Source organism: Lutra lutra, chromosome X, assembly GCF_902655055.1.
Source record: "Lutra lutra chromosome X, mLutLut1.2, whole genome shotgun sequence".
Classification (NCBI taxonomy): Eukaryota; Metazoa; Chordata; class Mammalia; order Carnivora; family Mustelidae; genus Lutra; species Lutra lutra.
In genome coordinates this window covers 91,903,031-91,925,435 of record NC_062296.1, presented here as the reverse complement: position 1 = coordinate 91,925,435, position 22,405 = coordinate 91,903,031, and the positions used below count along the sequence as shown (strand labels likewise).

The window sequence follows — 22,405 nt, the reverse complement described above, 5'->3', positions numbered from 1 at the left end:
AACCAATTATAATCATTGAGGTTTATTTATGTAGCATACATGACTTTTACTTGCTAACAAATGCAAACAGAAAGGGTCAGTGCTATAAATCTATCTATAGTTTCTTTTTAAAAGACCCATGATGCCATTCTGGCTTGGAAACGCTCTTTAAAAATAAGTATAAAGCTATAGCTTCAAAATGTGGATTCATGTACTACAGGAAGGGTAGGTAATATTTTCCTCTGTATTAGCTAAGACTGACTCCAGTGTACATAATCCATTTATTCTAATTAGTTTATTTATATCCCATCTTATTACAAAATGACTTAAAGCAGCTTTAAAAATTCATATGATAAAACCACATTTGTTTGTTTATTGTTAAGGAATGGTACAGAAAATTGGGGCCAGTGGGAAAATGAGAGTAGAGAATTTGAAACGATGCCTAGAACTGACTTGTAATATTCGTATAACGGCCTCCAGTGCTGTCTCCCCAACAATCCCTCCAATCTTTGTCCCTATTTGCATGTTTCCTTTCCTATTACTTAATACAAATTTCAAACTACTGGCTCAGTTCAATTGGATGAGCATTCATTTCCTGTGAAGTTAGGTATGTAACAGAGAAAACACAAGTGAAGGGAATGAACTGATAGGAAACAGGAGCTTAGGGTAAGTCAGAAATATCCAGACGGATCATTCCTATATATGCTCCTCTGTGGGAATCAGGATGCTGTCAAAAGAATTTCTGATTAAGAGTCGATAGCCCCCGAGGTCCAGGTTTTATCAGCTTTGCTGCAAATAATTCCTTAATGTAAACTTGGATACATCAACAGTCTTCTTTAGGATTCTGTTCCTGCATCTGAAAATCCAGGCATATCCTATCTGTCCCATTTACCTTTATTTAAGTGTGATGAGGATCAAAAGGACCAACAGTTTTGAAAGTACCTTACCAATTGCAAAGAGGTTCAGAATAAGAAATTTTGTTAGAAATAGACAAAATAATTAATAAATGAAATACTTAAAAGAACCAAATAAAAGCAGATAACATGGAGATGGCCAATATTTATTCCACGACTTTTTTCTTGACTCAGTCATCCGTCTCTGCCTCTTATCCTGTGCGCTCCTAGAGAAGCATCACTCTCTTCTCCTTTGCTTAACACTTTGGGTGGGTAACTAAGCTGTGGGATGTCCTCTTGATATGTCTCTGCTCCTGACCTGTGCCTGAATTTCTAGAGTTGAAGTTTGTGATCTCTTGGCCCCTCAGCTGCAACGGTCTTGACCAACCCCATGTAGCTTCCCGCTTCTGGTTCCTTCTCTTCCGCCAGACCCCAAGTCTTCCGTTGGTCACATCCGTGGTAGGTAAATTGCCAGAGGGCAGGGACGATCTGACTTGTCTGCCCAGAAGTGACAGGGGCTCCTTAGGTTGTAGTTCTCCGTCAGCTAGCCTCGTTCGCAGCACGGGCAAGCTCATGAGTGCCAATCCTGGCCCGGGTGCCCCTCGTGGGGTTCCTGAAACCTCTCTTCTCATCAGTGGATGTGATGATGGCCGCAAGAGATGCTGGAGATAACTGGAGTGTCTTGAAGTTGAAGTGCAGGTGAGCCACTAAAGCCCCGCCCCTTAGGCTGTTTCTGTGACGCAATAATCCTGCTGCTTGCAGCCATCAGCAGTTGAGCTTTCTCCTCCCAGCAGTCAGTCAAATGCTTTCTCCATTATGCCTCTTCTTCCTCTTTGCTCCCTGCTCTTTTCTCTCCGGAAGCTCCTACCTGCACACCAATGACCCTTCACCCACTCACTCTCGCAGGTCAAAACTGTATTCTTCTAGAACACAAGCTAGGGGCCCTTTCCAACCCAATGGGTGCTCAAAAAAATGTTGTTAGAATGGTGACAAATAAGAATCAAGAAGAACCCAGAATTACTGGTCTTCATGGCATACGTACACTGGTTCTTCTACCTTTATGTAGATGCTTCTCTCTGCTTATAAATAGTACCAGTGTCATGCTCTAGCAAAATCTCCTTCCTATTAATTTTTAGAGTTGGAAAATAAATTTCCTTTCCCAACTGAGGATCATGAGAAATTTTCTGACATGTTCATAAACTATTATCTCCTTAATAGAAAAATGAAAAATGAGGGGTACCTGGGTGGCTCGGTGGGTTAACTGCCTCTTGGTTTCAGCTCAGGTCATGATCTCAGGGTTGTGAGATCAAGCCCTGCATTGGGGTCCTAGCTCAGTGTGGAGTCTGCTTTGAGATTTTTTTTTCCCAACCTCTCCCTCCCTTTCCCTCTGCCTCTGCCCCATCCCCCACAACTCACGTGTGCATCCTCTCTCTGTCAAATACATACATACATACATGCATACATACATACATACATAAATACATAAAATCTTTCTTAAAAAATGAGAAATGAGGGGAGCTTGGCTGGCTCAGTCAGTGGAGCATGCGATTCTCGATCTCAGGGTCATGAGTTTGAGCCCCACGTTGGGCATAGAGATTACTTAAAAAAAGAGAAAAAATCGAAAAGTATGACTCCATAACCAAACACATTTTATTATCTTTTTTCTTCTGGGATTCTGTACATAGCAAAATAGAAACTAAGGAGGACTGTGAAAAACACACTAGTTTTAAAAAAAAAAATCAACCAATTCTGCACATCGGAGTGAAGAAACAAAACCCAGCCCCAGCGCCTTCTTCACTTACAATTTATTGTCTCACATCAAAATCTCTACTGGGTTTTGGTCAACTATGTAGTAAGTTTAGATATTTCCCAAGGGTACCATTTATGGCTGTGTTTATCTGGAGACTCAACTCCTTAGATTTTCATGTGTTCCTTCAAAGCAGAATGCTATTTCAAAAATCAAAAGAACTTTGGACGCTCCTGCTCCAGAGAAAAAATGTAAACACTGCACATACGAAGGAATAAAACTGTCACAATAAAAATCCACCCTATCAAATTAAAAATGAAACCTTGAACGGTCACCTAGGGTATAACACTTAACGGTGTAGCTTATTCTATAACCCACAGAGACGGCAAAATGGCTCAAGTTTTCTCCATTTACAAACGTTAGTTACTCCAAGTGTTCCATGCCAACCCATCCCCTTGCAGAGGACCAGGAAGGAGGCTTCAGCATTGCAAACTCTACCACTTTCCAGCCAAAGCAAGTGGCACCGGAAGTCACGATGACATTTCTGTAAGTCAACACACGCGCTGACAGAAATCACTAATTTCTTGGGTTGTTTACGGGAGTATAAGCTCAAACACGAGGAGGCCCAGCCTAGAACCTTCCATGTGACTGCTGCCGAGGATGGCTTTACATTATGGGAAGGGGCTCTGGGTGTATCCGGAGGGTCGGTAGGCATGAAATTCAACACATTTTTCTCAAGTGCCTGATACATGCCAGGCAGCATGTTTGGCAACTGGGGCACGTGAGGGAACAGATACAGTCAAGGAGCCCAGGACTCGTGGAGCTGTGGTTGGAGGAAAACGGGAGGAAGGAAGATGAAGAAAAAACGAGCAGTCCTCGCTCCACCGTGTCAGGCTGAAGGCGACAGACACTGAACATCAAGCGGGTCGCTGTTAGGATTAGTCCAGAGAGATGAATGCTGGTTAACGTCTTCTTTGCTCCCCATTTTCAAACTGGCTAACACAGTCTCGTTCTCCCCCGCAAATGGACTCCATAGTCGAGACACCACATTAAAGCACCTTGTCTTCCGGGCAGGGAGGCATCATGCTGTAGAAATAATTCACTCAGTTGCTGCATCACTTGGGCAAACTACCTTGGTTTGCTCTCACGACACAGTGGTGACATTTAGATGAGCTGGTGCTGTTCATCACGACCGGCCCGACCCCTGGTCCGTAAACAGTGGTCCTTTTAAAAAACAGCGATTATATAAGCAAAGGAAATGGACATGATATATAATGATCTGGCTATGTTGGTAGCGGCTGGTTCCTAGTGCCAGGACCTGGATCACAGCTTGACTCCCTTTGATTTGGCGTGCAAAAGCCGTTTTAAGAACCTGCAGTTTGTGTCAGGGAATGAAGGGAACATGGAACGAAGCTTGGCTTCTGAGCTTGGAATCCTCACATCGGCCTCTGACCCCTGCTCCCAGTGGTTCTCATGAAAATTCCCATGTGCGCGGTGCTGGTCCCCAGCTTGGGCTGACGACCCGGCGGGCTGGGAGCTCGCCGGCGTTCCCACGTCTCCAATGCTCCCTGGGCTGTTCATCAGCCTGGAAGGGTAGTGCCTTCTCCTCTTTCCCTCTCTCCAAAAAAGGAACCCTGGTAGGGATCATTTAGAATCGGCCCTCAGCACGAGCTGACAGTTTTCCCCACTCTGCTCTGAAGCTCTTATTAATTCCAGGAGCAATGATGAGCTTTCTCTGGGATTGCCGACAGCAGTTATGGAAGCAACAGCTTGTGGGACAACGCGCGCTAACGATTTCGTCAGGGAATGTTTTCTACCTTACAATGATACCGGGGAGGGTTTCTAGATAGGCATGAACCTTCTCTTTTATTTCCAGTGTTCCCCGCACATATCATTTTATGTTATCTGGTTTTGAAACTATTGATAGCACAAATGCAGGGTCAGGATTTAAAGGTGAGGGAGTGAGGGGCATGGGCACGGAAGCAAGCACAAACAGAGAGGAACGCATATCAACAAATCATTACTGGGCACCCATTTGCTTTATGGGACATCGACAAACTGTATAAACCAGGTGAAATTCCGTGTCTTCAAGAAGTTTACATTCTATTAGGTTTCAATATGCATCCTAAGTAAATATATTTATTATACAGTGAGCTGAAGGGTGAGAGGAAACCGAAGAGTGGGGAAGGAAGGAGGCATGTGGGCGTGTGGGACAGAGCGGGCACGGTGGGCATCCCCACACAGCTGACAAGTTTGGAAGTGCGTGATAGTGGAGCTTCTTATCAATTTCACGCAGTAATACCAGCGATCTTTTCTGTGTGCTTAGTATATGTCACTTTTTGTCCCAAGGACCTTAAAATGTTACTTCTTATTCTCAAAATAATCCTAAAGAGGAGATAACTTCATCTCATTTTGGTACAACAGGAAACTCAAGGCTCATGGAAGCTGAGCATGGGCCCAAGGTCACATAGCAAATACACAGCCGGACAAGGATGTGAACTCTGCAAGCGTGTTCCAAAGCTCATGGTCTTTCCTGCACCTTGGGGGTTTCCCAAAATGTGGTTTCCTTGCTCCTCTGCTGCAAGCTCAGGCTTGAGAGTGACTCTTACAATCTGCTGCCTCGGTTTTCCACAGAGGGATCACAAGGGCTGTTATCAGGACCTGTCTCCAGCTCTAGGATTTCCAACCCAGTGGCTGAAAAGCAAACAACCAGTGTGAAAGACTACCCTAGCCAGCCTCTCAAAGCCTGCGCCAGCCTCTGAATGTAGGCCCCTCTCCTAATGATGGGACAAAGTCAGGCTCTTGTCGGGCCTCTCTCACTAACTCAGATGCCTCTCCTGCACGGGAGAGGCAGTCTCTACACTAGGACATGGAGGACATTATTAACACTCAGAACAAACATCTGAGTGGTCGCCGGGCCTCTGGGGGTTTGCATGACCACTCCAGCCATTCTGCCACCTTTCCTGACAAGTCTGCCTTTCTAATGCCAGTGGGGAGCAAGGCCTCCCTTTTGGAGCTCATCAACTCCGCCTCCCCGCAAATCCATGAAATGGCACAATGGCTAACAACCTTTCACCATTGGGCTTCGGCCATCCTTGCTTGGGATTATTGTGCTCACTCTGAAAGCTTCTTTAAGAAACAAAACGAAACAGCGACATACATCACTGAAGTTTTCTCCACCCACGTGGACCGGCTTTGCCAACCAGCCAGCAGCTTGAGGATAACCAACTAGATTCTGAGATGCCAAATATGCCAAGAGAAGCCACCAGTGATAAGGTTCGTTTTCTTTTGTGCTTTCTAGAAATAAAAGAGGTAAAGTCGGGGCGAGGGCACAGGACCGTGTAGATTTTAGAACTAGAAGGGATCTTGGTTTTCATTCGTTCTAACCTTGTCCTCTGATACCTAAAGAAGCAGACATCTCAGAAAGTTGATGTGGAGCAAAGAAAGGACTAGAGCAAAGCTTCCTGATTCCAGAGCTGGTTTGCTTTTTACTGACCTTGGCTTGGGATCTTCATCTCACCTCTCCTCCCTTTTTTCCCTCCATACGTAATTCCCATTATCTGTCTAGGAAATCAAGAATGCTTGTATTAATTTTAACTTACTCTGGAAAGGCATCCTTAATTCCTCCACGTCTAAACTTTTTCATATGTATACAGAGTAAAAATTAACAATACGGAAATCGTATGTTCCAGAACTACCACCAAATCATTCATTAATTCAACCAATATTTCTTGTGTTTCTACCGTGTGCCAGGCACAGGGGGGATGCAGTAAAGAAAGTAGGTGGAAACGGGCACAAATTCATCCTGTCGCAGAGCTCGCGTTCCAGTGGGGAAAGAAACAACAAACGAGAGAACTTAGTAAAATCCTATATTCGTAGTGATGAGTGCCATGGGGAAAAAGCAGGGAGAGGGAATAGGAAGTGAGGGGGTGTGCACAGGGGGGTGGTGGCGGGGGTGTATTTTAGACCAGGTGGCCAGGAAAGGCCTCACTGAGAAGTAAAGACCACAATTGGGTTGTGGAGCACAAATGTAAGCTACTACCCCAGAGACCCCAGGCATCGACGTCTCCCAAGAACAGCAAGCGAAGAAAATGCTGGAAGAGGTGGAACCGATGGACTGATGTTCTTCTGCTGTTTTCCATAGTCCGGGCAGCAGGATACAGCGGCCAGGAAAGGTTGTGTTGGTATACGCATGGAAAAGAAATGCCTGATGATTTGTGGTCTCATCTAAAGAACTTTGCTTAGAATATGGAATTTAGAGAACAGAATTCAGATTGGTGAGAGGTATTATTTTGTTAAAAAAAAAAAAATCCAGAGAGCATGAAATCATGCCAAGACTACTTGGCATGATGACATGGGACTTAAAACTTGAAGAAAATGGTGAAAAGTTCAGTTATTTGATTCATCCTAATATGTAGTTAATTATGAGCGTTTTGGCTGAAGTGTGAAACTTACACGCAGGCAATGACTAGTTCCATATTTTTTGAGAGTTCGTTGTTTGCAAACAGAACAGCGCTTCAGAGACTCAGAGGGGAGCAAGACACCATTCTACCTCAGTGAACTTTCCCACCGTGTGTAAATCCATTTTGTCTTCTTCCTGAGCATCCAGCAGGAATCCGTTTTCCCAGCTTCCCTTGTTGTTAAGCATGGCCTGTGTAATGGGATTTGAGTGGACGTGATGGATGGCTCTTCTAGGTACGGCCCATAACATCCTAGGGGATTGCAGCGTCTTAAGATGCCAGGAGTTCAAGACCCTAAATCATTAGCTGCAAAGCTGTCTGACACGCATCTGCTTACACTTCACATCAACAAGATCTTGACGTCTGTTTGTGCTGAAGTCCTGAGATTTGGACCAGCTCATGTTGCCCAACCAACGAGATTCTTAATGAACATTTACATAGACCCTGAGAGCCTGCAGAAAGCTTTCACATATCAAATGATTCTGGGAAGCACCCTGGGAAATAGGGTGTACTTTTAACCTTTTCATTTCAGAAAAACCGAAATTGATGTTTGTTGAGCGCTGAAGTCCTTGGTCATGATCACACAGGTAAGACACAGAGGGCAGAGTGTAAAGCACCGGCTCTCAAACTGACAAAAATACCATATGGGCGTGGAAGTAAATCTCACGCAGGGCATTTGATCAATGCAGACACAATACTAAGGGGTTGCAAAAGAGGGAACTGACACGCTCGGCTGAAGCGGCCACATGAGGCTCTAGTGGAATAGGGGAAGATTTATGGTGAGCGTTTGCAAATTGACAGGAGAAATGGGAGAGGAAACATGGAGAAAGTTCCTGTAAATTCTGACATGCGATATGAGCGGTGAACAGAAATAGAAGAGGCTTGGCATCTGTTCTAATGTTTCAAGGGAAGTTGGAGCAAGCAGTGCAGTTTTTTGAAGGAAAACAGGAACTGGTAATTCAATACAAATACAAAAAATATTTATTGAGTGCCTGCCAGATGGAAGGCCTTCCAAAAGTGTACAGAGGATACAGGGAGAAGATAACAAGGGCACAGCCCATGTTTCAGATGCATTTAGAAACCACTAAGGGAACTAGTCATAAACGACTGTAACACAATGTTGAGTAAGATAAACATCAATAAGAACAGTGATGGGTTTTAAGGGACAAAGAAGTGACATGAGAAGGACATGGGAGAGAGAGGTGAAGCTTCATGGAGGAGGTAAGATGTCAGCGTTGACCTTGGAGGAGATGCTATCGACGGGGTGGTTATGGATTACGTGAATTCAGGAGGGCCACAGAAAACTCCCCAAAAAAGGATGTTAACAATATTTTGAGCAAGGACCTCTCCATCTGGATAATTAAATCACTCCAAAATGTGGCCATGGTCTAGGGGACAACAAAATACGCTTCTAACTTGGGTATGTTTGTTTAAACGTGGGATCACAAACTTCCAGTGACACCACAGCTCTGTACATTTCTAGTTCTATTGAAACTGCCTGGCTTCTAGTGATTCGGGCAATGACTGGCCCTGCAGACCAGAGATGGTGTGCGTGAGTTTTGGTCTGCAGCCCAGCAACCCCACGAGGCAGCTTACCGAGGTGTCCTGCCTAAGGAGAGCCACTTACCATGAACAGGGCTTCATAATTTTCAATCATTTTCTGCACCACAGCAATGATGGCTGTGCTCTCCTCAGCCCGGGCTGAGCTCTGGACAGAGAATTCTTTGTCCGATGATTTCTGCTTGTGCAGCAGGTTGGGTCCAAATATGGTGGCCAAGTTCAGAGAGGTCATTTTGTTCCCAGTGACCTGTAAGAGTGGACAACACAAGGATTGGTGTTATTTTTGCTTTTCAAACTGCTGGGTGGGTTGGTAATCAAAGGGACCTTTTTCCTTTCCTTTTTTTTTCCCCCCTGCAAGGACTATATCACCTTTGGTAGAATCCATGAGGAGCACCATCACTTCCCTTTTGTTTCATATCTTGGATTGACTCTCATAGCTCAGTGGTCATTTCAATAGCATATTAAGCACAATTTTACATCTCTAAGTTATCCGTTGTGAAACTGGTACTATATAAAATGTCTTCTCTGTCTGCATCCGCACACCCATCCATCCAACCAACCACTCGTCCCTCCATCCGAGCCAGCCAGCCTTCCGCCTATCCTGGCATCTATCAGCCCATCACCCCTCTATTAAATCACCCACTCAGGGCCTACCACATACTATACCATTTTCATGGATTTGAATTATTTAAAATTTTCCCAACAATGACCACAGTACAGTCCTTATTTTAAAGAGGTCACTTTCTAGAGGGGAAGTAAACATATCAGTTACAGGGATTGGGTACAAAGTATGAAGCTATCAACTCTGGCGGCCCCAGGGACACTTCAAAGACGTGGTGATATTTGCACAAAACCATGAAAGAGGAATGGAGTTGGTTAGGCCAAAAAGCAGGGGAGCAGAGGCAAGGGACTATTTCACAGTAGGAGGAACACCGTATGCAAAAACAGAAACACTTAAACTACATCCAGGCACCCCAACGCGCCCCCGCAACAGCGTCACAGGGGGTTCTGTGGGAAAGGCAGGCAAGGGCCATAGCGACGTGTCCCCTGTGGGCAAAACTGGCCCTGGTTGAGAACCACTAGGCTAGGCAAATTTTTCTTTCTCTTTTCGATATTAGTTGCAAATCTAGGAACACAGGGATACGTGTGGGGACTGTGGCTGCTCGGTGGGGCTCCTTGGTCTGGGAAAATGTGCAGAGCCTTTGAGAGGCATCTGGGTGCCCAGCATAGAATTGGAGAGTCCTGATTCACAGCCACAAGAAAGACTCCTGGTCCCACCCTTGTCCTGGGGAGCCCTGAGCTGGAGCTGGTGGCCGCCCAGGCCTGCGATCCTGGCATGGCACACGGCAGGTGCTATTTTTAGAAGGTGAGCCTGTTTTTCAGGCCTCCTGCCAAGTGAAATGCTTTCACATGTAAACACTGGGCATTTTCACGGAAATACTCTTTATCCGTAGGACTGTTTGATTATTTTTCTTCTGCATTTTACTTCATGGATATAAAAGTTGCCATTTTTTCATTTGCTTTTTCCTTTCCCTTCCTGGAAATTTACGGCTGAGGATAAAATCAACTATGTGTCATGTTCAAATTCATCCCTTTGGAACTTAGGCTTTTGGAGCGCTTCCCTCTACCCCCTTAAAGTCGTATCAGGGTTTTCCTATTTTTTTCAACATTAACAAATAGGAGATTTTGTTTTCCTTTAAAAGAATGTTTAGCACAAGGACAGTCCAAAACTCTGTTTCCGTTCCCTCCTTCTCCTGTTGCTATTCTGGGAACGCAATCCAATCCGTCCGTAAAATGGCACAGAGATTCCAGCTGTAGACCATGCTGCTGTGGCTTGTTAATGCTTTATTTGTTGGTTTGTGATTTGTTTTTGTTTCATTGTGCTTGAGACTGGAAAGGGGACTCGCTCGAAGACAGCCTCCAGCCTTGCAGCCCGTGGTAAGCATCTACCTCTACGGGGGTCTAGGTTACAACATGTGCCCTTGGGGGCAGCTCATGAGCTAATTATGAGCCAGCCAATTAAGCGACCGATTTTATCTTCACTAAATAAGTATCCCAGAGCCTTTCTAAACCTAACAGGAATCGCTCGCATTGATTATCAGTCTGGCATGCACGGTCACCGGACTAGGAACTTTCCACAGGCTGTTTCAGTTCTTTTGTGCTATAAGCTGGGGAAGCAGCTGGGCTGTTGTCCTTTTTTTTTTTTTAAACACCCAGGGAAGTGATGCCCAGAGTGGGGAGTCAGGAGCAGGGAGGAGCGGAGGAGCCAGCCCTAGTCTTCCTCATGAGCCGGCACCTCCCCCTGGTCACAGCATGGGGCAATGGGAAAACTAAACTTTAAAGCAAGGGCTGGGATTGGGGTGGGGAGGGTGAGACACTGGTCCTGCTCCAGTTCCAAAGCCAACCTCCCACTTCCTGAAGGTCTACACCTCCTCAGAGATCAGTAATCCTGGTTTTACGCCGGTGGCTCGTAAGGTCTTTTCTGCCTCGCAGACTTTGTGAAGAACTGAAGGCCAGCTACGGACTCTCCCACCAAAAATGAGCATATCCACACCACATTTTCTGCAATACCAGAGCAATCTTAGACAACCTGAAAAACCACTAGGTTTTGGGGGTTTTTTTTTTCCAGGCTCAAGAGGTTTCAGTGATGTTCCTGCAGTATTCTTTCTTAAAGAAAGGAAATCGTTCTTCCCTTTGGGAATTTCTCTTTTCCCCAAGGAGCAAAGCACATAAAATGGAATCAGACAAAGTGAACACAGATAGCGAAATGCCATTATCATTTCCCCCCAATTTCCCAGCCAACAGATGTTCTCACGTCCTTCTTGTCAAAATCATTAAGATCCTATTAGTTAATGACGCAGGACACTGTAAGTGCCGATTAGAAAGGGAATATTATGCTCATCTCATAGAGGAGGAAGCTGAGACCTTCCCCCCTGCCCAACTCCGTTCTCTTCCCTCTTCCTCTAGGTCACAGAAACCAGGTTGTGCAGCAAGGCCCTGGTAGAGCAGGGGAACCTCCGAGCTCCTCGACGCTCTCTGACCGCGGCTCTGCACGTTGCAAGCCACAACCACCACCCAGCAGAGACAGGACCTGTCTAAGCCCGAGCACCGGACGGGCGAGAGGAAAAGCAGAAAAGCGGAAGGCTGCTCTGTCTCTGGACCCTATTTGACAGCTGGAGTCCTGCCTCGCCGCAGTGCGCCCATCCCGTAGCCTCTACGTACTCGTGCCAAACCACCACCAACAAAATATTCACAAACGACCGCCAGTTCCTCTCCCTCCACTCTGAACTCCGAGCGGAGGGGCTCTCGGCCAACCCCCATCCCCGCGCAGGGCTTACATGGTCCGTTCACTTGAGCCCCTCGAGACGTCTCCTCCAGGAAGCCACTCCTAACTTTCCTGGCCCGTGTTCGCCACCTTTGTCCCGAGACTCTGGGCTGGCTCTGCACTGCCTCCCCTACTTCCACGCTTGCCTCGTGTCCTCACCTCCTCCACCTCCTAGGGGCCGCAGCATCCCAGGAACAGCAACCGGACAGTTTTGGAACAACACTCAGATCGGGGCCCAGGATGTCCGTGATTCGAACACCAAGGCCACTGTCCCGTGGAGACGCTGACAACGCGGACTGCTGTTTTCCACATCGCTAGTCACCCAGAGGCTTCCCAATGCTCTCGCTCCCCGCCGCTACCAATCTACAGCATGGGTCAGACAGCCTTAGCAGAATCCTTCCAAACGTTCAGGGCTGAAAGGAATGCAGCACCTACCCCCTTACAAAGGCACTCGGCACTCCATGAACACAGCCCAATGCCCCTCATACGTCCTCGGGACCTTCCCACTCCAAGAGCCTCTACTCCAACCGAGATGGCTGCGTGGGCTGCCCGTTCGCCTGGGACATCTCACCATTCCACAGAAGCAAACCTCTCCTCCTCTTTCCCCAGCCGCTTTAACATTTGGTTGCTAGTGCTTCATTTTGACTCAAGGTTCAGGTGGAGAGTGCGTAGAAGCACTTGCAAACTCGTGCTTCCCCATACAGCTTTGCTGTTCCCGGGACACTGTCACATTAGAGTAAAGCAGTCTTCCCAACCACCGTGCCGTGCCGGGTGGAGACTCTGTATCCCCAAACTTCAGATAAGGAAACTCAGGTTTAGGGAGGTTAATAGATTTCTCCAAGAACACCTGGTCAGTTAGTTATAAAGCTACCCAGAGCTCTCAACCAGGGGTAACTCTGCCCCCTCCCCACCCCTCACAGGGTACTAGGCAATTAGAGATGCTTTTGGTTGTTACAACGGGGACACGGTAGGGAGCTGCTACCGACATCAAGCATTTAGGATAAAGGCCCAGGATGCTGCTAAAATATCAGAATGCACAGGGCAGCCCTGCAATTACTTGGTCCCAAATATCAAACATACGGAGGGTGGAAAACCGCCAGCTAGACCCATGGGTTTTTTCCCCCTAATTCCTAGTCTAGATTCCTGTCTTCTGTGTAAGCTAGACCAGTTTGAGCCACAGCTGCGACTTTACTGGTCACTGGATGGCTCCGACCACTATTCCATACGAGAAGGTTGTGTGAATGAGAATGATGAGCCCCTCCCTCCACATTTTCTCCTGCCATCTTCTAGGGTCCTGTCATGCTCTGCAAATCTACCGTGTCTATGGGGTGGAGGGTGCTTCCCCCAGAGTTGTGCCCCTGTGGGATCCTGGCAGAGTTACTTAACTCCTCTAGGTCTCGGTTTCCACCTCTGAAATGCGGAGGCAGTGACAGCGGCCTTGTGCAGTGGAGGACTGACTGTAACGTATAAAGCCTCAGGCATGCAGCTGGCATGAGGTCAGAGAGAGGGCAATGAAAACAGCTTCAGTGCCAACAGGCCAAGGGGTGTCGGTCCCAAGCCCGGAATCTTTTCTTCCTTTGGGCCTAGGTGATGGGGTTTCGTTCAGTTCAGCATTTGGACTGAGAGAGTGTCTGCAAAGGATTCTAAAAAAGCAAGAGTCGCTTCGATCGGACCTCCTGCTTTCATCGAAGCCTTCCTCATCGTCACCTAAGACCCGACTGTCTGCTCCCACGCTACTGCAGGAGCATCAGAGAAGGGGTTGGGCGCCTAGGAACGCAGACAGGGCCCTGCCTCCACCCAGTGATTTGGCAGGTGATTCCACAGTTTGCGTTGCATCCGTAGCTGATAAGGGATGACACCCAGGCGGGGAGTCCAACTACCACTTAACAATTATGAGAATTACAGTATATCCCGGGGAGAGCTGTGTGTGCTAAAATAAGGTGTCGGTACCATATTATGAAGCCTGAAGCCAGCAGAGGGTTCACTAATTATAACTACGATAGAGAGACATGGCTAAGTCAGGAAAGTTCCATTCTCGCACCAACAGCGAGGATGACCTCAAGAAATGCAGAACTCCCTTTCCAGATTAAAGTGGGAAAAAAATAGGACCAGGATTTTTAGGAAAGAAATGTGATAAATATAGAACCAATTCTACCATAGGGCTGAGTTCTGCTTAACAAGGATTGAAAAAAAAAAAAAAAGGTTCTGCAGTGGAATAAGTTGGGAATGCCTTTGGCATCTTCGTGTTTGATTTGTAATGAGTGTTATTAGCACAGGAAAGGGTCTGAGATCACCTGGGGTGTCCAAGGTCAAGGAGAAGTATGACTGGATCGTACCAAAAAGGGAAACAGATCTCTTGTTACAGTGAAGACTGAATAGGCTTGTTAACTGGTCACCTAAAATTGAAGCCAGCATCTCCTTTGTCTGAGGGTGAAACCAAAACCACCTTGAAGCATATGGCTGCATATGAACCAAAGAGAACCGGACCCCAGGACCTCAGATGGGCAGGGGGTGGAGTCACCCTAGGGCCCGAGTGGGGACTAGGTTCAACAAGAACATCCCACGAAGGCCCATGGGACTGTGCAGAATCTGTTCAGTAGCTGACATGCTGTGGCATCGAGATGCATGGCAATGGTAGATCAGGCCTTCTAGATCCTTCTACTTCCTTCCGTACCAGGTTTGGAAGCAGGACCGACTCTCCATGGCTTTAAGCCAGTCGATTTGGGGGGGAAGGGTTTAAGGAGAGAAAGAACCTCTTAAAAGGAGGATAACACTCCTTTAGCCATAGGGCACATGGGAGCTTGAGGGACAATCTGGAAGAATCACAAGGTGACGACATAGTGGGGCCCCGAGTTAAAGAAGCAGATCAAATTAATGACAATGACAGCAATCTCCCCCTGCCCCCATTACTCCATTTTTTCACAGCTGTAAACACCTCCACAGCTCATCGCTCATCTTCTTCACACAAGTGGAGATTCAAGGTCTTGCATAAAGCATCATCAGGGAAAATGGCAGCCTCGTTTAGAAGCATTCTGGAAACACAGGACGTCAGTGGCCTGTGTGCTCCTAGGAACTGTCCCTCCTGAAAAAAGCCTGCACTAGTTCTCCTTCTACATCAACAGCTGGGTCAGGAAAGGGCAGGTGCCATTTCCACCAGGTGAAACAGATCATCACATTGATGGCCCGCTCTTCTGCAACTGGAAAAAGGAAGAGTCACAGCATCTAGGGCCGCTGGGGGCACGTCATACCTCTTGCCCATCTTTGCTGACGTTGTCATTGGCATGCATGGCCACCATGGAGAGGAACTGGAGGAGGCGGTGCAGGGTGTCACAGTTGCAGGGAGGTAGAAGATAGATGAGGAGCTGCAAGGTGCCCAGCTGTTCCTCTGGTTCCAACACTAAGCAAGGCAAAGGGAGGCATTCTGAGTAAGTTAAAGGGGGAACTCCCACTATTCAGGTCCCGAGAAGAGGCCCCTCTCAACCCCTTTCAGAAAGGGATGAGCCAGGCCAGTCACGTTGCACCGCACCCATTCTCCCGCTGGCCTAGCAATTTAGCACAAGGTCCTATGAAGGGCGTAAAGATGAAGCAGACCGGGGGAAATAGCCAGCGGGAGCGGGCATTACCATCCCTGGGAAGAAAGGTAGCTTCAATTCCCTTACTTTCTTCTCTCTCCCTTCCCTGCCATTCTCATCATTTACTTTGTAGACTGTGGTCTTTCCCTTTCAGTAAATATTTACTAACAGTGACTGGGAGTTGGTGAACTTTCTAAAAGTTGAGTTTATAGCAGATCTGAGGCCCTTTTCTATTGAGGAATCCACAAGGAATTGACTTTTTGTCGGCAATAACCAAAGCCAGGGCACAATGCCAGTGTCTTCACGCTCTTCCGTGATCCTGTTTTAATTGTGGCATCGGAGGAAGAAAAATATGGAGGCTGTCACAGTTCTGGCCTGTTTCTCCCCTCCCCTCCTCCTTTTCTCCTTCATGTGATCTGGGTCGATAGCCCTCAAGCAGCCATACTGAAAGCCCTGCCACTGGGCTATGCCATTCCGCTTTCCCCGGAATGCTGCCTGCCCCCTTTCCTCACTCTGGGTTTCTATGGCTCCCTCCTTCCTCATACCAGAAACGCAAACTCATTTTTAAGGCACAGACTCACTGTGAGCGCTTTCTGTTCCTCCAAAGCATCAGTTTATAGCACTTTCTACTGGGCTGGGGTCATCTGAAAGCATCCCAAATTCCTCTTTGTTTTATGGTAACTTTCTTCTTGCTAATGCTCCCCAGGGTAAATCTCAGAAAATTTCCCTAATAGGCCACTCATTAGAAACCAATAAATAAGAAGCAAAAAAAGTCATTGGGAAATACATGTACAAGGTCCAATGAGTGAGTCGGCCATCCCAGTAAATCCCTGGACACGTTCCTGCAAATGGCCGTGTTACGCACAGAGAGTATTGATGAAGGCTGTGTACAGCTCCCTGGTGAGAAGGGGGTCCGGCATGTCCCTCAGAAACTCCTTCAGCAAGGCAGCCACATCGTGAACGCTGTGCTCTTCCTCCAGAGAGACATCAACCCCACGGTCGAATTCCTCACGTAACTGGAAAAATAATGGTTCAAATGGCAGTCTCATGACACCATACCTCAATGTTCAGAGCCCAGCAAACGAAGTGCGGGGACATGCAGTATCTGGTCTTAAGCTTACACAGACACCAGAAAGGAGAAGAAAACAACGTGTTGCCTTGATCTACAGAGTCTAACCATGAATATATTTTCACATGCATATATATATGCATCATTATGCATTATTAAATAAACGCATTATTAATGAATGTATCTGTAGGTTTACAGTTAATGATGCAAGCAGAAGGGCTGGAGAATGACATCCAGAAGGTTGGGAGGAAAGAGATGAGGGGGTTAGGTCAAGGGTGAATGTGGGAGGGAGGAATTCATCTATCACACAGCAGTTCTGCATATCAGCGATCGTACCAGGTTGGAATTTTGACATTTTACAGAAATACTCAACAAGAAAGCAAGGTTTTTTTGCTGCGCACGATGAAATTAAAAACCCTGATAAGCCATTTGTGACTAAGCCTCAAAAGATGACAATTACTAAATAAAAGCTGCCTTAGATTAGTCAAAGGAGCCTTATTAACAATTCCCAAAGGGAGTCCCTGCCTTATTCGTTATCCTGGGTTCATTAGCATTTATGACAACATGAAAGCAAAATAGCGAGAGGAAGGGAGTCATAACTCTGCAGCCAACTTCCATGACCGATGGCTCAACTTCTCCTGTGTATTGTTTTCTGCTGTAGAAATAATTCCATGAGTACCTGAACCTCCTTTATGCAATACGCTTCTGTAAGAGAGTTCATCGGTTCACTCACTCATTCATCCATTCACTGGATTTCCCGTGTACCGGGCCGAGGTCTAGGCTCTCCAAGTATGCTAGGGAACAAAGAGGCAATGTTCCTATCCCCTCCCCAGCTCTCAGGCTGCTGGAGAGACTGGTGAGCAACCGGTAATCCCACAGACGATTAAGTCGCTGTTAATATTGTTATTCAGAACAACTGTTGTGAATTAAGAAGTGTAGGGTGCTAAGAAGTGATGTTCAAGAGTAAAATGGTGGGTTAAGGGATACGTCACCCTGGGAATCGAAGCCTCCATAACCACAAATTATATTCTGATTGGATAATCCTTAAAGAAATCTCTATGCAAAGGTTTTCCCTTTGGTGGGTCCCGATGTAAGCGAGGAATAATTTCTGAGACTAGCCGCCTCTCCGCCTGGTGAGAATGCCATTCCCGTCCCCAGCTGCCCACTGATGCCAGCCAACTCATCAGCAGTGGGCAGCAGGCGGCCGGAACGGAAGTCGCCCCTTTGGCACCACTCCTTCCTGTGATCACTCAAACCCGCCAGGTTCTCTCCCCAGCACACGCACATGCAGAAAGAATGGACCGTGGGAAGAGGCTTAATCTAAATTGTGGGATCTTGAGTTTAACCCTGAGCTTGAACCGAACCTGGGGCAAACTGTGTGATCTTGAATTGAGTTTCTTAATTTTTCTAAGCCTCGAAAGAAGTGGGCGAAGGGGCCCCTCTCACAGCCGGTGGCTGGAGTCAGTAAGATAATGTTTTGAAAATATTCTGCTGCTCTGCCCAGGCGAGAGGGCCCCAGAATGTTATCATGCTACCTTCCTTCTTGCAAGCCCTGTGGCAAAGTGTTGTATGTTCTGTAGTCCCTTGTGTGGCTATTACAAATAAAGGCACCCACCAAATAAACAGAAAAAGGGCTCCTTTTGGAAGCCCCTTTTATCTTGACAAAAAAGAAGTATCAGGGGGTGTTGATTTCAGTAGTTTCAATACTATGAACAATTATTCCTTCAGCTTTATCAGCTAAAAATTATTTTCATTTGGCTTCACTTTTGAGTTGCCATGTTCCTTACTGCTTACTGGTCTGTTGGGACCAATGGAGGAAACGTCACGTTTTAATTTTCTTTTAGCCAACAAACGAATTCTTTTTTCAAAGGGCGGTTTGCCTTTTGTGAAGCCCTCATGGGCACAATTACCTGCCCGCTCACAGGAACCTATTCCTGAAGGTCTAGCATCAAAATTCTGTGGCGGGAATGTTGTACAATGCCGAAGGAGCAAGGGGCACGGTCCCCGGGTGTACAAGGAGTTGGGGGTGGAGGGCGCCAGTGGTTCCACGGAAATGTAATAAGAATGATTTCTTTTTGAGAAAGTAAAATTATAAATACAGCATCTTATATGAAGGGAATGTCAAGGGCATCATTTCATTATGTTTTAGTAAAAACAAGTGCTAGACAATTGTCTTCTATTTATTATCCCTTCCTAATTAGGTGCTCTCTGAATCTCCTGCTTTTACAGTTTCAATAAGATGTTTATAAATTATCTTTGTTTGGCTGGACACACCATGAACACATCCAAACATTTTGATTTCAAAGGTTTGATCCTAACTCCATCACAACTTTTCTGAGCTTCTGAGTTGCTGCCTTTTACCTCTTGGGAGTCGATTATCCTGTAATTGGTGGGAGGATCCAGAAGAGCTACTCTCAAATGAATTTGCAGGAGCTAGAGCTTCGCGCAAGGTAATTCAACTGAAAGTCAAGAAACGTCGAAGACAGTCTTCGCTTTTCACTTACCTGTCTCACTCTCTTTTTTGAGCTTCCAACTCGGAATATCCCCACCGTCTGGAGGCCTGCAAAGAAGAAAACAAAGTCAACAGTCCTGTTTTGTGGCTTGAAATTGGAGGAAATCACCGTGGACATAGAATAGAATGCCAGCAACGTGCGGAACAGCAACATCACAACAGCGTGCACGAGCGCTTGCTTAGTTACCCCCAGTAGCCTCAGTTACCCGCCAGTTACCCCCCAGTAGCCTTCAGGTAACTGAAGCTAAACCCTCTAAACACCAGGGACCCATCATGTTAAACGTTTTTGATGAAAAACTTCTCCTATGATACTATGTATTTCCATATCTTCCCCATATGAAAAAATTACCGTTTTCTTCATCATTCAGATTCGTTACTTAAACACGCATTTTATATGAAGTCTTAGTTCTTTATCGATGTTAAAAATAGACATTTATTGTTTCACTGGTTAGAATTAAAACAAGTACATATTAAAATGTATAAAATGCAGAAAAATGTAAAAGAGAATGTTTTTAAGAATACCTGATGCAGAAATAACCACTCTTAATATTCTGTTTTATTTCTATTCAGTCTTTTCTCCGTGTATGTCTGTATGTGTGTGTATTTTTTCTTTTTACATAGTTGAGCCAGAGTTTTCTCTGATTCAGGTTTGATTCTGGGGCGGGGGGAGGGGGCAGCAGAACACTTCCTAAGAAGTATTATGTACTTCCTTCCTGCAGCGGGACACGGAATGTCTGAGCAGCTCTCCCTTTCCTGCGCAAGCCATTAATCATCATCACCGATGGTCATCACCTACATTTATTTTTTTCACTGGTGGCTCATTTTCTCTTCATTTGGGATAATCAGTTATGAGGGTGATGCTGGTTTGGAGCCGCCCATGGACATTCTGTAGCCACGTGGAGAGAGCTGGCCTGAGAGGAAAGCCAGCGGACAGACTCATGCTCTCCTACCATCATTTGAATCCTGGCTCCAGCTGTGTCTCAATCTCGATAAAATACTGAGACTTCCAGTTTGTAAATAGGATCTTTGGGGGGGTGCTTTCCTTAATCTAATTTTATATGGGTTCCTCTCTCTTGCCACTGAAAGAGTTCGGAGTAGTACAACATATCATTAAATTGGAAAGAATTACAATCTTTATAACATTATTCCTTTTCATCCAGAACCAAAGTCAACATCTTAATTTGTTTAAGTCATGTTTTAGATTTCTTGGTAGAACTTTACAGTTTTCTTTATAGAAGTTCCTTGCTGCTTCTTATAGATACTCTGGGTACGTTTCTGATATTAATATGAATGATTTTATGGTTAGAGTATATAACTGATTACTACTCTTACATAGGAAATAGGTATCTTTTTGTATATGTATTTTATGGTCTTGCCACTTTATGTATTAAGTATAATCCCTTTTTGGCTGGATTTCCAGGGCTTTTTAGTCAGAAAGGATTAGTATCTATTATTACAAACTCATTTATAAATATAATTATAAATCCATAAACCCTGTTTATCAGTTCTATAGCTTACAAATGGTATCCTGAACTTCCGGAATAATTTGAGAGGCTAATTCTTGCTGATTTGCATAATCACATGTTGGTGACTGCCCTTGGGTAGGATTTTGCTCTGCATCTATTTTCTTTTCTTTTTTTTTTTTCTTAAGATCCTATTTATTTATTTGACAGAGAAAGAGATCACAAGTAGGGGTAGAGGCAGGCAGAGAGAGAAGGGGAAGCAGGCTCCCTGCTGAGCAGAGAGCCCGATGCGGGGCTCAATCCCAGGACCCTGAGATCATGACCTGAGCAGAAGGCAGAGGCTTAACCCACTGAGCCACCCAGGCGCCCCTGCATCTATTTTCCAAAAGACTTCCATACCTCCCTTGTTGCTGCTCTCAGTCTGTCTTCCTCACAAGTGAGGCCAACCCCTAGCCTAATCTATTGCTTCTACCTCGACGGGAGCTTGTGAACAGGATAATCGAGCTATTTAGAGTCACTCCAGAATTATACTTTTTCACCTGCAAAGGGAGCACAGTGAGTATCCGTCTGAAGAGTTATGCAAGGATTCAATTAATTAATGCATATAGAGTTCTTCGAATCATATCTGGCATCTCTTATAGAGAGAGAAACAGACCCTGACTGAATGGAATGAGCCTCCTTTGCACAAGAGAGAAAACTTTAATATAATAGCAGGTGTTAGCAATTTTAATTTTGGCTGCATTTTTTTCTTAGTTTTTTGATGGTTTCCAGAGAGTTGAATTTTCTACAGAAGTGAAATAGCATAAGGGCATTTCCTACACAGGCAGGACTGTTCATTCGGCTGAATCTCTCCAGCCTTCAGAAATGCCCATTTTGATGACATTATTTTCCTCAATTAGATTACTTTTTCGCTCAGCAAAAATGACTGTAATTGAAAAAATAACGAGTTAGTGATCAAGTGCTATAATTCCTATATATCTCAGTTGGTTAGAATCTGTTTCAAGTTTTTGAAATATATCTTGTTTGCTTGTTTCTAGGGAGAGCAACTGACAGCCATCAGAAGGCCAATGCCATTCTCTCCCACGAGCTATATGGTGATTTTCCTCAAAGAGGAGATACAGTCTAGGCATTTAGTAACCTTGACTTAAGACAGTCATTGATAAAAACAGGCGTACATCCAAAAAGGCACTGACCTGCCAAAGGAACGTGACTTTGAGTGGCCTGTCCCAGAAATTGACATGATCATCTTTCTCTCCTTTTCAGCAGAAACTGGAATGGAAACATGACCCCGGAGCACCTGGGTCTCAAGCTTAGGGAATTCAAATAAAGCAGGCAGGCAGAATGAGCAGGATGCCCCACCCTAAAATCAGCCCCAATCCCAGAAATGTAATAGGGCTTGAGCCTCCATTGTATTGTCTGGTTTTGTTGTTGTTCTTGGTGGTGGTGTTGGTGGTGGTGGTTGGTGGTAGTGTTGTTGTTGTTGTTGGTGGTGGTGGTGGTGTTTGTTTTTTTAAATTTGTGCTTCTGGGAAATAGAGGATGCTTAAGGAATTTTGGCTAATAGTACAGAAAGCATCTGGGAGAAATATAAGTAGGGAAGGGTATTATACACAGACACAGACAAGAGTCAATTTAACTGTCCAAGACCAGTTGTGGAGGGAATGAAAAGATCTCTGACAAATGATTATAAGGATACAGTGACTATGACTCTGTCTTACCCATTTCCCACATGGGCAAATAAAGTCTTATGAGAGAATTGTTTTTGAGGCTTGCTTTTTTTGCATTGGTTTCAAGTAACCAGGATGAATATCTGTTTGCATTTGAAT

General features: G+C 45.5%; 1 protein-coding gene across 5 annotated transcripts in view; it reads right to left on the bottom strand.

The window, feature by feature from the left end:
* Nucleotides 1-22,405, bottom strand: part of ARHGAP6 (Rho GTPase activating protein 6) — a 488,327-nt gene that overhangs the window by 22,192 nt on the left and 443,730 nt on the right. For all 5 annotated transcript variants that reach the window (XM_047715475.1, XM_047715474.1, XM_047715476.1 and 2 more), the window contains exons 6-9: nt 19,110-19,165; nt 16,402-16,552; nt 15,213-15,361; nt 8,707-8,886 (exon numbers count right to left, since the gene is read on the bottom strand). In XM_047715475.1, the coding sequence (XP_047571431.1) occupies nt 8,707-8,886; nt 15,213-15,361; nt 16,402-16,552; nt 19,110-19,165 (536 nt within the window). The remainder of the gene's footprint in view (nt 1-8,706; nt 8,887-15,212; nt 15,362-16,401; nt 16,553-19,109; nt 19,166-22,405) is intronic.